The sequence below is a fragment of the Mercenaria mercenaria genome, unplaced genomic scaffold (assembly GCF_021730395.1).
Source record: "Mercenaria mercenaria strain notata unplaced genomic scaffold, MADL_Memer_1 contig_860, whole genome shotgun sequence".
Lineage (NCBI taxonomy): Eukaryota > Metazoa > Mollusca > Bivalvia > Venerida > Veneridae > Mercenaria > Mercenaria mercenaria.
This window is the reverse complement of record NW_026463770.1, coordinates 48,638-62,315: the sequence shown is the minus strand read 5'-3', so window position 1 is coordinate 62,315 and position 13,678 is coordinate 48,638. Positions and strand designations below refer to the sequence as shown.

At 36.6% G+C, this 13,678-nt stretch overlaps 1 protein-coding gene across 1 annotated transcript; it reads right to left on the bottom strand.

The window, feature by feature from the left end:
• Positions 1 to 3,221: 3,221 nt before the first annotated feature.
• Positions 3,222 to 8,286, bottom strand: LOC128554909 (E3 ubiquitin-protein ligase Midline-1-like). The gene is made up of 2 exons (XM_053536244.1): positions 7,904 to 8,286; positions 3,222 to 5,718 (listed from the first exon to the last, which is right to left on the bottom strand). Exons 1-2 carry the CDS (start codon positions 8,254 to 8,256, stop codon positions 4,518 to 4,520), a joined length of 1,554 nt encoding a protein of 517 aa, XP_053392219.1. The 5' UTR covers positions 8,257 to 8,286; the 3' UTR covers positions 3,222 to 4,517.
• Positions 8,287 to 13,678: the final 5,392 nt, after the last annotated feature.

Sequence of the window (13,678 nt, the reverse complement as noted above, 5' to 3'; positions counted from 1 at the left end):
ATTAAAACCAAGCCTAGTTGTGCATATCGCCGACACGTTCCGCTTCGTTGCATAAAATGGCCGCCAGAGATAAAGGTATACATAGGAGAAACATATGTTTTTGTGACAAATTTACCTTTTAGTTTGTAGATACAATGTATGTGCTCATTTAAAAGTTTGAAAGAAAAAATAATCGCAATTTTAAAATCTTACGTAGAAATGTTTCTCTTGTGTGCATACGGCTGATGCAAATTGAACATATACTGTGATATAGATAAAATCTGGTTCATTGAAATAAAAATAATATGTCCCACTGTTCGATCATCTTCCATAAAAATGTGTTTCCTTAATTTCCCTTCAAATATACATGTATGTCATTCCATTCATGTTACGCATTTCAATAAGCTCCAGTGTGGTAACAAGAACTTTTTCAATTTTCAAAATATCTGGATCCATTTTTAATTTGTTAAATACTTTTGTATTAATTTCCATTGTTAATTTCAGCCATCTAAAATTTCTACTGTGATTTTAACTTGTTAACAGACTGTTATTAATATAGGTCAATCCTTATTATTAACCTTATGCTTTCTAGTTGTTTGGGCATATTTTTGCTTGCAGTTATGTTGTGTTCAGTTTAGTAATTGCTGTGCGCAGGTCTAACGGAAGACGCCGACACAAACACACGAAAACTCGACAAATTAGATATTTGTCGTGTTTTCGTGTTAGTGGGACGAAAACACGAAAACTCTACAAAAAGGTATTTGTCCTGTTTTCATGTTTTTGTGTCGGCGGGGCGAAGTCACGGCACGACAAATAAAGGGCGCCAACATAACATATTCATACCCACCAACATGAAAACTGAAAATAAATATGTCGTGTCGGTGCCCTGTAAACTTCGTGTTTTCGTGAAAAATGTGTCGAATTTTCGTGTTTTCGAGTTGTCGCCTCGCCAGCACACCAAAATGGCAGAAATCAGCCACCATATATACGTCATAATTTTCAATGGAGAAGAATAGGGCGAATGTAAATATTATGCAATTTCAACACACACACACTGTTTGTACGTAATAATTAGTACGCCAAATATTCCTTTATAACGTGCTAAAATTGAAATAACATATCCCAAACGGTGATTTGCTCTTGGATAAAGTCACTGTCATTGGATGCGTATTATTATATCACGAGGGCGCAGCACTGACTTCATTCAATGACAGATCTCTAAATAAAGGTAGCAGGGTACACTTAGATTCGAAAAGTTTGGCCACGGCCAGGCTTACATGTAGCGAGTCGCAATATTGCACTTCCTTAATGAGCAGAATCAGTGTGGCCATTCTATAAATTGCGTGCATGTTTTGTGCTTTTAATTAATGGCAAGATCAGGACTCTCATACATGAATACAGAAAGTTATCAAAACGAAAGTTTTACACCATCCATTAACAAGAGGGTCATGATGACCCTGAATCGCTCACCTGAGTAATATGAGCCACATGTTTCAAATGGCAAACTGACGCTAAAATATTAGAAAGTAGGTCAATAGGTTACATTCATGGTCACTGAAAGTCAGTTTTAAGATTGATGTGTAAAACTGTAAATGTCATCCGAATTTCAAGGCTGTATCTTAAAAAACAATAAAGTAGGTCAGTAGGTCAAGGTCACAGTCAAGTGACTCCTAATCGCTTGGGGTCATCAGGTAATTATAATTTAACAGTCTAGGAAATATGATCTGATAATTTTTGAAGTATTTATTCCTATATAACTCTTATAAAAGTGACCCCCAGGACGGGGCCTCTTTTCACACCAGGGGCATAATTTGAACAATCTTGTTAGAGATCCACTAGGCAATGCTACATACCAAATATCAAAGGCCTAGGCCTTGAACTTTCTGAAAAGAAGATTTTTATTTTTTTTCCCTATATAAGTCTATGTTAAATTTGGGACCCCCAGGGCAGGGCCTCTTTTCACCACAGTGGCATGATTTGAAAAAGTATGGTTGAGGACCATAAGGCAATGAAGCATACCAAATATCAAAGCCTAGGCCTTGCAGTTTCAGGCAAGAAGATTTTTAAAGTTTTTTCCTATATACCCGTAAGTTTATGTAAAACTTGAGAACCCCCGGGACAGGGCCTCATTTCACCCCAGAGGCATAATTTGAACAATCTTGGTAGAGAACCACAAGACAATGTTTCATACTAAATATCAAAGGCCTAGGTCTTGCGGTTTCAGACAAGAAGATTTTCAAAGTTTTTTCCTATACAAGTCAATGTAAAACTTGGGACCCTCGGGGCGGGGCCTCTTTTCACCCCAGGGGCACATTTGAACAATCTTCATAGAGGACCATTAGATAATGTCACATGTCAAATATCAAGGCTCTACGCCTTGCGGTTTTGGACAAAAAGATTTTTAAATTTTTCCTTTTGGTTGCCATGGCAACCAGAGTTCTGCATGGAATTCAATTCTTTGAAAGATTTTGAAAGGGGACCACCCAAGATCATTCCTGTGAAGTTTGGTGTAATTCTGTCCAGTGGTTTTCAAGAAGAAGATTTTTTTTAGAAAATGTTGACGAACACACGACGCACGACTGACGACACACGACGGACGACGGACATTGAGCGGTCACAAAAGCTCACCATGAGCATGCCAAAATCATCAATTTTGCACTTTTTGAACAGTCTGAAAAGATCCCGCTGCAGGAACAATGCCCAATTTTATTGCATTTTTCAATTTAATAGTCCCTACTGAACTACAGGATATCAACGGAATGGAGACCCATTCAGCTCGTTTTTTCACAAAATAGCGAAAATGTTCCCGAGTATCGATCAACAAGCACGGAACCCTTCCGTGATTTGAATTTCCCGCGCCAAGGTGACTCATCGATTCATACAAAGCTAGCAACAGTTAGTTTTACAACTGACATCAGAATTTTACATGTATCCGCTGTTTAAATTTTCTAAAGAATTAACAATTATTATCTCTCACCTTAATTTACAGACATCCAAAATCACGAAATTCTAATTATTACAAATATTGACTGTGGCCAAAATTCGAAGTGTACCCTGCTACCTAAAATATACTATTTATTTAATGTCTACAAGATATGTACTTGATATTAACTGTTTTAAATAATACATTTTCATCCAGGATGGCTGGGTCTGAGCAAAAGGCAATAAAAACAACCTGCTGAAGTTACTTCCACTGTTAATGAAATATACATGTACTTATATTTGCGGAATACAACAGAACATATGAACGTCAATTAATAGTATAATTCATATTGTAACAAATAAAAAGTATAATTAGTACAATGTATAATTGAACAATGAGAAGTAAAAAGTGAATATAATGGAATACAGTACACTTAGCAAAAAGTTTAATCAGCCACTTTTACTCGCAACAATGTATTTTCGGTGATATCTTTTATTATATGATTTTGTAACAAGTGTATTTTTTCTTTTTGGCGGCGACTGCAAAATTATTACTTACAGCATAGGATCATATTATTTGTGACAGATACATCATTTTGTTTTGAAACAGGTCGATTTTCATTAACTGTGCTGCAAACGAATGTCCGAAATATACTGTCATATTAGATTAACTTGGTCTAGGTTTTATCAAGGTTATCATTCTGACCAAATTTCATGAAGATCAGTTGAAAAATACAGCCTCTATCGCATACAAAAGGTTTGTCTTTGATTTGACCTAGTGACTTAGTTTTTTTAACCAAGATGACCCATTCTCAAACCTGACACCTAGATTTCATAAAGGTAATTATTCTTACCAGAATTCATGAAGATCAATTGAAAAATACAGCCTCTATCGCATACACAAGGTTTTTCTTTGATTTGACCAAGTGACCTAGTTTTGGCCCCAGATGACCAATTTTCGAACTTGGCCTAGATTTCATCAAGGTAATCATTCTGACTAAATTGCATGAAGATCAGTTGAAAAATACAACCTCTATCGCATACACAAGCTAAATGTAGACAGACGACAGACGCTAACAACTTTAAACTTTTACCAGAACTTAACTAAAGCAACTATAAATACACGAATAAAGGCATCAAATATATACGTCCATCTATACATGCAATATAAGCTAACAAACAGTTAGTGTTTCTTGGTATTGTAACGCAGACCAAGTTACAAGGGATTCTTTACTCTCTGTTTATGAGCTTTCAGTTCAGTCAACACTAACCGCAATCACTTTCAAACACGGTGATGTTGTCAGACAAAACGTCCGCTAAAAACACAAATCAATCACTTGAAATGCACATTCTAGTGTTGTCTCACTTTCATGGAGACAAGCAATTTTGTTCACTTACCACTTCCGACTGACAACAGGTATGTTTCTATAGATTACCTAAAGGTTTTCATAGGACGTCAAATACTGAGCTCTATCAGCGAAATATTGTTGCTTGTTGAACCGACAACCATATTATGCTTTTTAATGTCGTAACACAATGACCAAGGGTTCTTGATGCCCTGGTCAGAAGCTATTAATTCACCTAGAGATTTGCCGTCACTTCCAAACATCATGATATTATGCGATGACAATCCTGCCACAAACAAAATACCATAACTGGATATGCATGCAGCTTATCTGTTTGAGCTTTGGTTCTGTCAGCATCATATTTACATTCTCACTTGTGTCGAGACACACAACTCTGTTTTCCAAGTCGGACACATACACGTATGATTTATTACTGGCGACTGGGAATACACGGGTCGATGATGTTGATTTGAATAACTGTTTCCCAGACGAATCATTTTTATGGGTTTTCAACAGCGTGCCAGATTTGCAGTAAATGTCTGCACCGTTTCCATTATAACTCCATAAAGTATCAGCAAACCTGACAAATCCAATATTAATACCGCCTTTAATGTCAAATTGAAATGTTTTTAACATCTGAGCACCTACTGACACAAACTGAACCTTATTATTCCCCAACTTCACAGCTACCTCATTTATGCCAGTGCAACATATTCCCCTTGGAACTGCTTCAAAATCGCAGTGATCTCTGACTCTGTACTGGTCATCAAGTCGCTTAATTTTACGGTTAGCGAAATCCGCAAGAATAATGGTTCCGTCTGAAAGCTGACAGATACCCACGATGTTACACTCTTTCGTATCCGAAGATGCTTTTACATTCACTTTACTCATTGACTTAACACTAGGTGGTACCTTCAAGGTTGACTTCTTCTGAACTACGTTTCTTTCTACTTGCATAAGGGCCGTAGCACTCATGATTTGATCAAGTAACACATTATTCTCTTTGCATATAATTTTCTGTGATTCAAACTGACAAGTGTCATTAAAAAGGATTTCAGCAGCAGACAAAATACCACTCTGTAGCTTTTGCTTCACAAACTGTTCGCTTTTATCAAAGTTCCCTGAAAAATCCAGTTGTTGTCTGCAGTTTTCTAACGTTGTAATACTTTTAATTACAGTTTCCCGCTCATTTGCTAACTCTTGTATAAGACTGGTGTGCAAAGTGTCAACCGTCTTTGTTGTTTCGTCAGCATGCTTTTCAACGTGTTGAATAAGCTTATTTTTTGTTTGTTGTACTTTCATCTGTATCTCTTCATTTTGCTTCTCAACCGTTTGGATGTTTTCATCTTTGTTTTGTTTCATCTCAATCATTTGCTTCAACGCACTTTCAGCTTTTTCAACCAAAATCTCGTCTGGCTGTACAGAAAAACGGGTGACTGCCTCTTCAATTTCAAACACATCTGTACATGACCTAAAGTGTGTACAAAAAAAAGCTAAGATATACAAAAATAACTAGACCTGTCGGTTTTTTATCAGGCAAAATAATACACCCATAACGCCGCCTTCCTGTATAAAATAAAGACCCCTGTAAAAGAAAGAATGAGTAAAAGGTTTGTAGGGGGATAATGAATTCAATCCATTCATCCGAAGGGGCACTGACACTGTCAAAAAGGGGCCATTACTTCACCAAAAACTGAAACAGAACGTAACCTGCATTTTATACCCATGTTCCTGACTACAAAAAAATGAATTCAACCCATTTACCTTTTAAAGAGTTATGGAATAGACATTGATATTTCGCTGAATTTTAAGTCCAAAAGGGGCCATAACTACATAAAAGTTAATAAATTGTTTCTGAAATCGATCTTAGTTTGTACTTTATAATCATGTCTTTGTCTTACAAAAATGAACTCAATCCATATGTCTTTTCAAGAGTTATCTAAAGGACATCGACATATTGTAGAGTTTTAAGACAAAAGGGGCCATAACCCTGGCAAAATTAGTGAATTGTGACCAAAATCATCCTCGACTGTACCTTATGACCATAAACCTGTGTATAAAAATGAACTCAATCTATTCGTTCCTTCAAGAGTCATCACAGATACACAGACAGACGGACTGACACATCAACATGGGAACTACAGTTTACCACACCGGGGGTGTAATCATAAATTATCGCCGTTACATCAATCTATAAAATTTATTATCTAGGCTCAACACTGATAGAATTAAGCGAAAGTTGAAAATCATTTAAATCCTTACTAACGAAATATCAAAAAAGAAATTTATATATAGCTGCCATACATCAATGATCAAGACAGAAATTTACACATTGTTTATACTTTGAATAAAATACGTTAGTACGTGCTTATTAGTCCTAAGCCTGCTGGCGGCAAGTGATTCTCCCTATGCGACCAGTGCAGACCAAAATCAGTCTGCACTTCCGTGCAGTCTGATTATGGTCTGCACTATTCGCCTATCAGTCACTATCTTTTTGGTAAGCACCCCTTTCAACAGTAAATGGTACTGTCTAAATTGAAAGCTGGACAAGTTCATTATAGAAATTTAGCAGGGCAAGGATTAAATGTTATCGTTTTAATTTGCGCATGCGCATGGATACGTCTTGGAAATTAAAGATGTCAACACATGAACGTGTACAAGTGTGTTTGAGAACTTATTTTACAAAGTGATATATCTTCTATTATTGTATGATCTGTACAAATAAACTTAAAGGTTTTTGATGTGCATATACGGTAAATGTTCTGATTCCACAGGGGCGTTACTAGGAATGGCTGGAGGACGAGTACAGTACCGGTCTAATGACGATAAATGTCTCGGTTACAAAACTGGCAACCAAAAAGGCCACGAGTTGATCCTCGAGAGATCGTCTGAGAGAGGATAATATGACTGTAAACTCGTTTGCCACATCTGAATCAATAGGGACGAATTAAGCTAAACTTAATTATAAGCCACAAAGCTATTGTGCGACATACATGGTATCCAGCTCGGTTTCATTGAGAAACCGGACCAGTAACGTATGATCTCGAATCAAATTGAAGGGATTAAAAGATTATTTATTTGTTTCGTAATTTAGAAATGAGTTCATGACGCCACACAGAGAAAGATGTGCTCCCGACACTTCGGAATACTCGTCGTCCAAGAAATTCAATTCAACATTTACGACAAAAACATGTTAAAGGACTGAATCAGAGATAACATGGAAGTGATAATATTGTATTTTTTCGGACGAACGTTCTGGAAATAATGTGTTTCTGAGTCATTTGCGGTTCAACACAGCACTATTAAAGAAATTTTTTTTGCCTGTCACACTTACGTCCTATATGTCATATTGTGTTTGATCAATCATAATTTGTAAAAGAGAAATTACTCCAAGATTCAAGAATAACTTGCTTTAAATAATTAGAAAGTAGTTACGGATCTTAGTTTCCCGCGAACAATTTTCATGTGATCACAAGATTACAGATGATGTGGAAATTAGCCTAAAGAAACAATTTACCAAAGTTGATAAGAAGTTTTTGTGCCTAGCACATGTATCATTTTTTAAATCGAGTGAATGGAATATGGTTCAACGACGTGTTACAGCATAATAAAGGTTACATTACTTATTTTAAGTGACAACATGAACTTGCACAAACCTGTGATCTTTAGCAATGCATAGAGCACAGTAAACCATATCATGCGAACGGCAGTACATCTCAATATCTCGTTCCGCATGTGTAGCGCATTTGTCTCTTTTCTTCACTGCTCCTTCACTGGTATCAAAACTATGTTCGTGTTGCTGGAAGTCCTTTTCAAGCAGGGTATGCTTCTTCGTTGCGGAAACCTTTTGATGATATTTTGTACATGCTGCACAAAGATATTCCTTACACTCCGGGCAGTATATCAGTGCTTCTTGATTGCTGCCGTCTTCTGCGCACGGTGTGCACGTGTACTCAAATTCTGCATCAGAACCCCGCACTGAAACATTGAAACCACCTCCTTCTGCCATCAGAATATTGCCTTCTGTTATCTTTGCAACTGTATACTGCAGTAAAGAAAAACAACATAATATGAATAACATATGCTAGGAACACACTCGAAACAAGAAAGCTATTAATCGCTCATTTGAGTGCATTGTTAAGAATTGCACGATTGGTACTGCACTGTAACTGTCTGACTGTTTATTAGAGAATTTCTTATTAATTGTTTAGAAGTAGGGGCCACCGCAAAGAGTGTGTCTATTTAAGAGAAGGTAACAGAACTGAATCACAAAACTCACGCTCCGTACCTTCCGCTTATGCCACACTGAATGTACTCCATAATCCTAACGGACCAAAAATACAGCAACATTAAGTGAAAGTTTTAACTTTCCTACTTTCCTATATAGCCATGCAATTGTGTGGTTTAGTAGCTTTTGACTTGTAAAGTGACGTAATAGGGGCACCAACTGTCTACGGTAGGTGTATGATATTCTAACAACTAATTTGTAAAAATATTTGAATATCCAAACATTGTTTGTTTTTTCAAGAATAAAATTATTAACTGCTTCTTTTAATCACTAGAGAAAATCCACCATCCTCACCGGTGACACTTTTTGGTGCAGTGATTTAAACTGGGGTTCTATGAACCTATTTCTGCAGGGTTGCATTTTGTTTTCAATAGTTTGTTTCGGAATTCTGTGTACTCCTACTCTGTTGTGAACAGTTTTCTACATAACCGTAGACAGGAAAATGTCCCTATCCCGGACAGCTGCTTTCATATAGCATCTTATTGGGTTTTGAAAAAGAGAGTCACCTAGTGATTACTGGTATGTTTGTAAGGAAAAATACTTTTCTAAGTACCTATTATGCCTAGTTAATTGCAAATCAAATGGCCTTTAACTATTTTGGACAGAGAGTTCTAGTTTATCGAAAGAAACTCTGACATTTTTTTTAATCAAAAACGTATCAAGGGTGATAAAATGATCTTCCTGCGGACGTTGCAATGATACTGACCCATTGGATTGGGGAAAGATGTTATCTAAAGCAAGAGACAGACTAATTACGATCGGACAGGTGAGCTTATATAATGACTGACTGTAATTTAACATAAATACTATTATATGCTAAATCTATAAAAAGTAGCATATAATTTTGATAGGACAAGAAATGCGTAGCCATAACAGCAAACGTCATGAAAAGAAGTTGTTCGTGATAAAAAGGTTGTTTAAAAAATCTGGAACAATTACAACGGTGCCACAGACCAAGTTTAATGAAGTTCCAGATAGTGGTTCAAGAGAAGAAGTCGTTTTTAACTCTATCCGCCCATAAAAGGGACCAAGTGCCCCCATCCGAACAAATGTGGGAATGGACCTTACAATAATGCTGCAAACCAAGTATGAAGAAGAACCAGCGGGTAGTTCATGAAAAGAAGTCGTTTAAATGCATTTCTAGCTTCAAATCTAGCAGCCTCTCAAAAATCTCCCACCCGCTAAATGATAGCATTACAATGATGCTACAGACCATGCTTGATGAAGATCCATGAGCCGGTCCATGAAAAATCGTTTAAAGGTGTGTTTTTCTTTTTTTTTTAAATTCTAGTGGCCCCTAATAGGCCAAGAGTTATCATTGAACAAATTGAATAAATTTGGAGGAAGACTTCATAATAATGCTAAAAAAAGTTAAATGAAAATATACCAAGCACGGTTCATGTAACGTAGTTATTAAAATGTGTTGCTTTTTTTTTGGAAGGGGGAGGTGTGGGGGGAGGGGGTCTGCTACGTTTAGCTCTATGACTTTATAACGATGATACAGATAAAGTTTGACGAAGGTTCTGTCAGTGGTTCATCTGAAGATTTTTCTATTTTTTAACTCCTATGATCTTAAAAGGGGCCAAACAATCCTTCCAGCTAAACAAATATGGGAAAAGACCTACAATGATGCTACAGACCGAGTTTGATGAAGATCCATTAAACAGTACATGTGAGGAAGCTGTTTGATACAGACAAATATAAATGAATATCCATCGAGAAGTTCATGAAAAGCAATCGATTAACGGTATGTCTATCTTTAGCTCTAGTGGCCCCCAAGGGTGGCCAGTTGCCCCAATTTTAACAAATTTGGGAGAAGACTATATAATTAACTTACAGATGAAGTCGTTTTAAGGTTTTCCGTATTTTATGCTCATGGCCCAAAGCTAAACTATAGAAAAATAACAGAGGGCACCCTAGCATGCTACGGATCAAGTTTCGTATAATTCTATGCAGTAGTTTTAAAGACAAAGATATTTAAGTACAAATGTTGACACAGGACGCGTGATGATTGATGAGTCCATAGACGTGCGCTGGACCAACCAACAATACTTTTAGCTCACCCTGAACAAAGTTCAGTTGAGCTAAAATCTACTGAAAATAGATTTTGTTTACTTTATACATACATTTAGATCAAGATCTCTTTAATAACATATCGAAATGTCAAACATATCGAATCACACAAAGATAAACTTTTCTAATGGCCACAGACAATCAGTCATTGTACGTGTAAGCGTTATTGTTAAAAAACCATACCTACGACTGGCTTGAGTAAATATACTGGATACTTTTTTTTATTTGGGTATACGGCGCACCAACACAGTATAGGTTATTATAGCACCAAACAGGACTACAAATTTTGGTTTCACATCTCATTTACATCGAAATAAAAATATGAGGTATGGAATCAGAATTTGCATACCTGCTAGAATCACAGGGTCACAGCAAAACCAAATGTTATGACCCTATTAGTCGCCTCTTATAATCATGCAAGGGTAAGGCAGTGGTTCCAATTCTTTTCATACACAGATCGTCCTATAACCACATGGGGCAAATATATACTGGATTTACTGGATATAGATCTAGATCTAGATTACGTTGTTTTCCATGAATTTAGAGAAGCGGACTTAAAGGAAAGTTAGCGTAACAGATTTACAGGTGTGAACTGCACAACTGAATGCAAAGTTTTACTTTATTACATTGTGACAATCATAAGAATCTTTTGATATTAAGACTCGTAGATTAACTTTCAGACTTTCGTTATAGTACACATATAAGGGACATCCGCCATAATCTCCATTATATAGACTGTGCTGTAAACTCTATTGACCTATATTAAATGCCGCCAATAAAAGACTAAAATGTGCAATGTCGCTCAGCGATAAATAAAACAAATCCTATAAGAGGTATTATAATTTTAACACTTACAACTAAAACGGTCAAAGAAAGTAACAAAGCAGTTTAAGCACTCACTCCAACGATTTTGATCCTCCGGCTTTCGTTTTCGCCAACAGAATTTTCAACTATTAGACTAGTTATATGCTATTCAGATTTGCTTATTACTACGTATTGTAAGCCTAATCGACGCAACATACAAGATCTACGCTAAATCTTATCAATTTGAATATTAAAAGAAATCAAGATTATGTCTAGCCAAAATGCATTAGAAATGAAAGTTTGTAACAAATTTTTCTACCCCCATTTTGACATTGTACCGAAAACGATAAATGTATGAGCGAGGTCTGCAGAGGAAATAATACGCGAGGTTAGGAGAACGTCACATGATTAAGACGCCACAATTGATGCCACGCATCCGAAATTAAATTTGAACATAACTATGAAAATATGAGTACCACAATACTTGAGCAGTATCACCTGCTAATATATCAACACTGGGGGCGTCGAATGGCATTTATAAGCTCTCTCTCGAAATCATATGTGTTTAAACACATTTACAAAACAATAACACTTCAAGCAGCTTTAACTGACATACTGTGATGGTAACTACAAACGGTGCATTCTTTTGCTAAGCAAGACGTCTTGTCTAAAAGTTCTCATTGAAAAACAAAGATCAGCAATGCCAAAAACAAGATGTATTTTCAGAACTATATCAGCTTATCATTTTAACATGAATACATATTTCAGCATTTCTTATTCACAGACGTCGTAATTAACGTCTCCGACATAGGTGGGGGAGACATATTGATTTGCCTTCGCGGTCTGTCCGCCCGTCCTTCCGTCCGTCCGTATCAATCTTGTCCGGCTTTCACAGGTCAAACTGCTGGCCGGATTTCGACAAAACTTCTCAGAAGTGATCAGTACTAAGCCTATTTGTGCGTATCGCCTGCACGCTCTGCTTATTGCACAAAATGGCCACAAGAGCTAACAAGAGTGTCAGACTGTAACAAAATACGCCCTTTTGAATATTCAGTTACATATCATAAAATGATTTAGAGTAATTCAAGGGCAATAACCCAAGAGTGCCAAGGGTGCTTTGGGTGGCATCGAACTTTGTCATGAGATATCATGCCCATAACCATTGTCACCAAGTCTGGTGAAGATCAGATGAAAACTGTTTGACTTTGAAGGAGGACAATGCTAAATTCGCAGATTCTGAGTAATTCAAGGACCATAATCCCAGAGTTCCTGGGGAGATTTGACTGTTTATCAAACTTGGCCGAAAAATCATGCCCACAAACATTGTCAGCAAGTTCGGTGAGATCAGATAAAAATTGTTTGACTTAGAGAGCGAATATGCTTTTGAACGCCGACTGCAAGCCCGCCCTCCACGGATGTTCAAATAATACGCTCCGCTCTTTTAGCGACGGGCGTATGAAAATAGAAAAATATTGTCTGGCTTTCACAGGTCGAACTTCTGGCTTGATTCTGATAAAACCTCACAGGAGTAATCAATACCAAGCCTTGTTGAGCATATCGCCGACACGTTCCGCTTTGCTGAATAAAATGGCCGCCAGAGATAAAGGTATGAATAGGGGAAACATGTTTTTGTGACAAAAAAAAAAACCCAACCTTTTAGTTTGTAAATATGTGCTCATTTTAAAGCTTTGAAAGAAAAAATAATCGCAATCTTTAAAAATCTTACATAGAAATGTTTCTCTTATGTGCGTACAGCTGATGCAAATTGAACGTATACATGTACTATGATATAAATAAAATCTGGTTCATTAAAAACAAAACTATGTCCCGCTGTTCGATCATCTTCCATAACAATGTTTTCCTTAATTTCTCTTTAAAAAAATGGCATCAACATTCATTTGACACATTTCAATAAGCTCCAATGTGGTAACAAGAACTTTTTGAATTTCCAAAATATCGGGATCCATTTTTTATTTGTCAAATATATTTTGTATTAATTTCCATTGTAAATTTCAGCCATCTAAAATTTCTTCTGTTATTTTACTTGTTAAAAGTCTGTGGCAAACCAAACAGAAAAATGAACATTTGCGTTGTACAAGTAAATGCTAACCAAAAGTCACACTAGAGCTCAATTTAACAATTAGATGAAGAAAAGTATGAGGCCTAGATTTGTATAGGTCCTGGTGGGGCAAAAGTGACAGAAACAGGCTTCATCACTAGACACCATTGCCAGAAAGGAGGTTAAGTTGTACTCTGTAATAAAGGT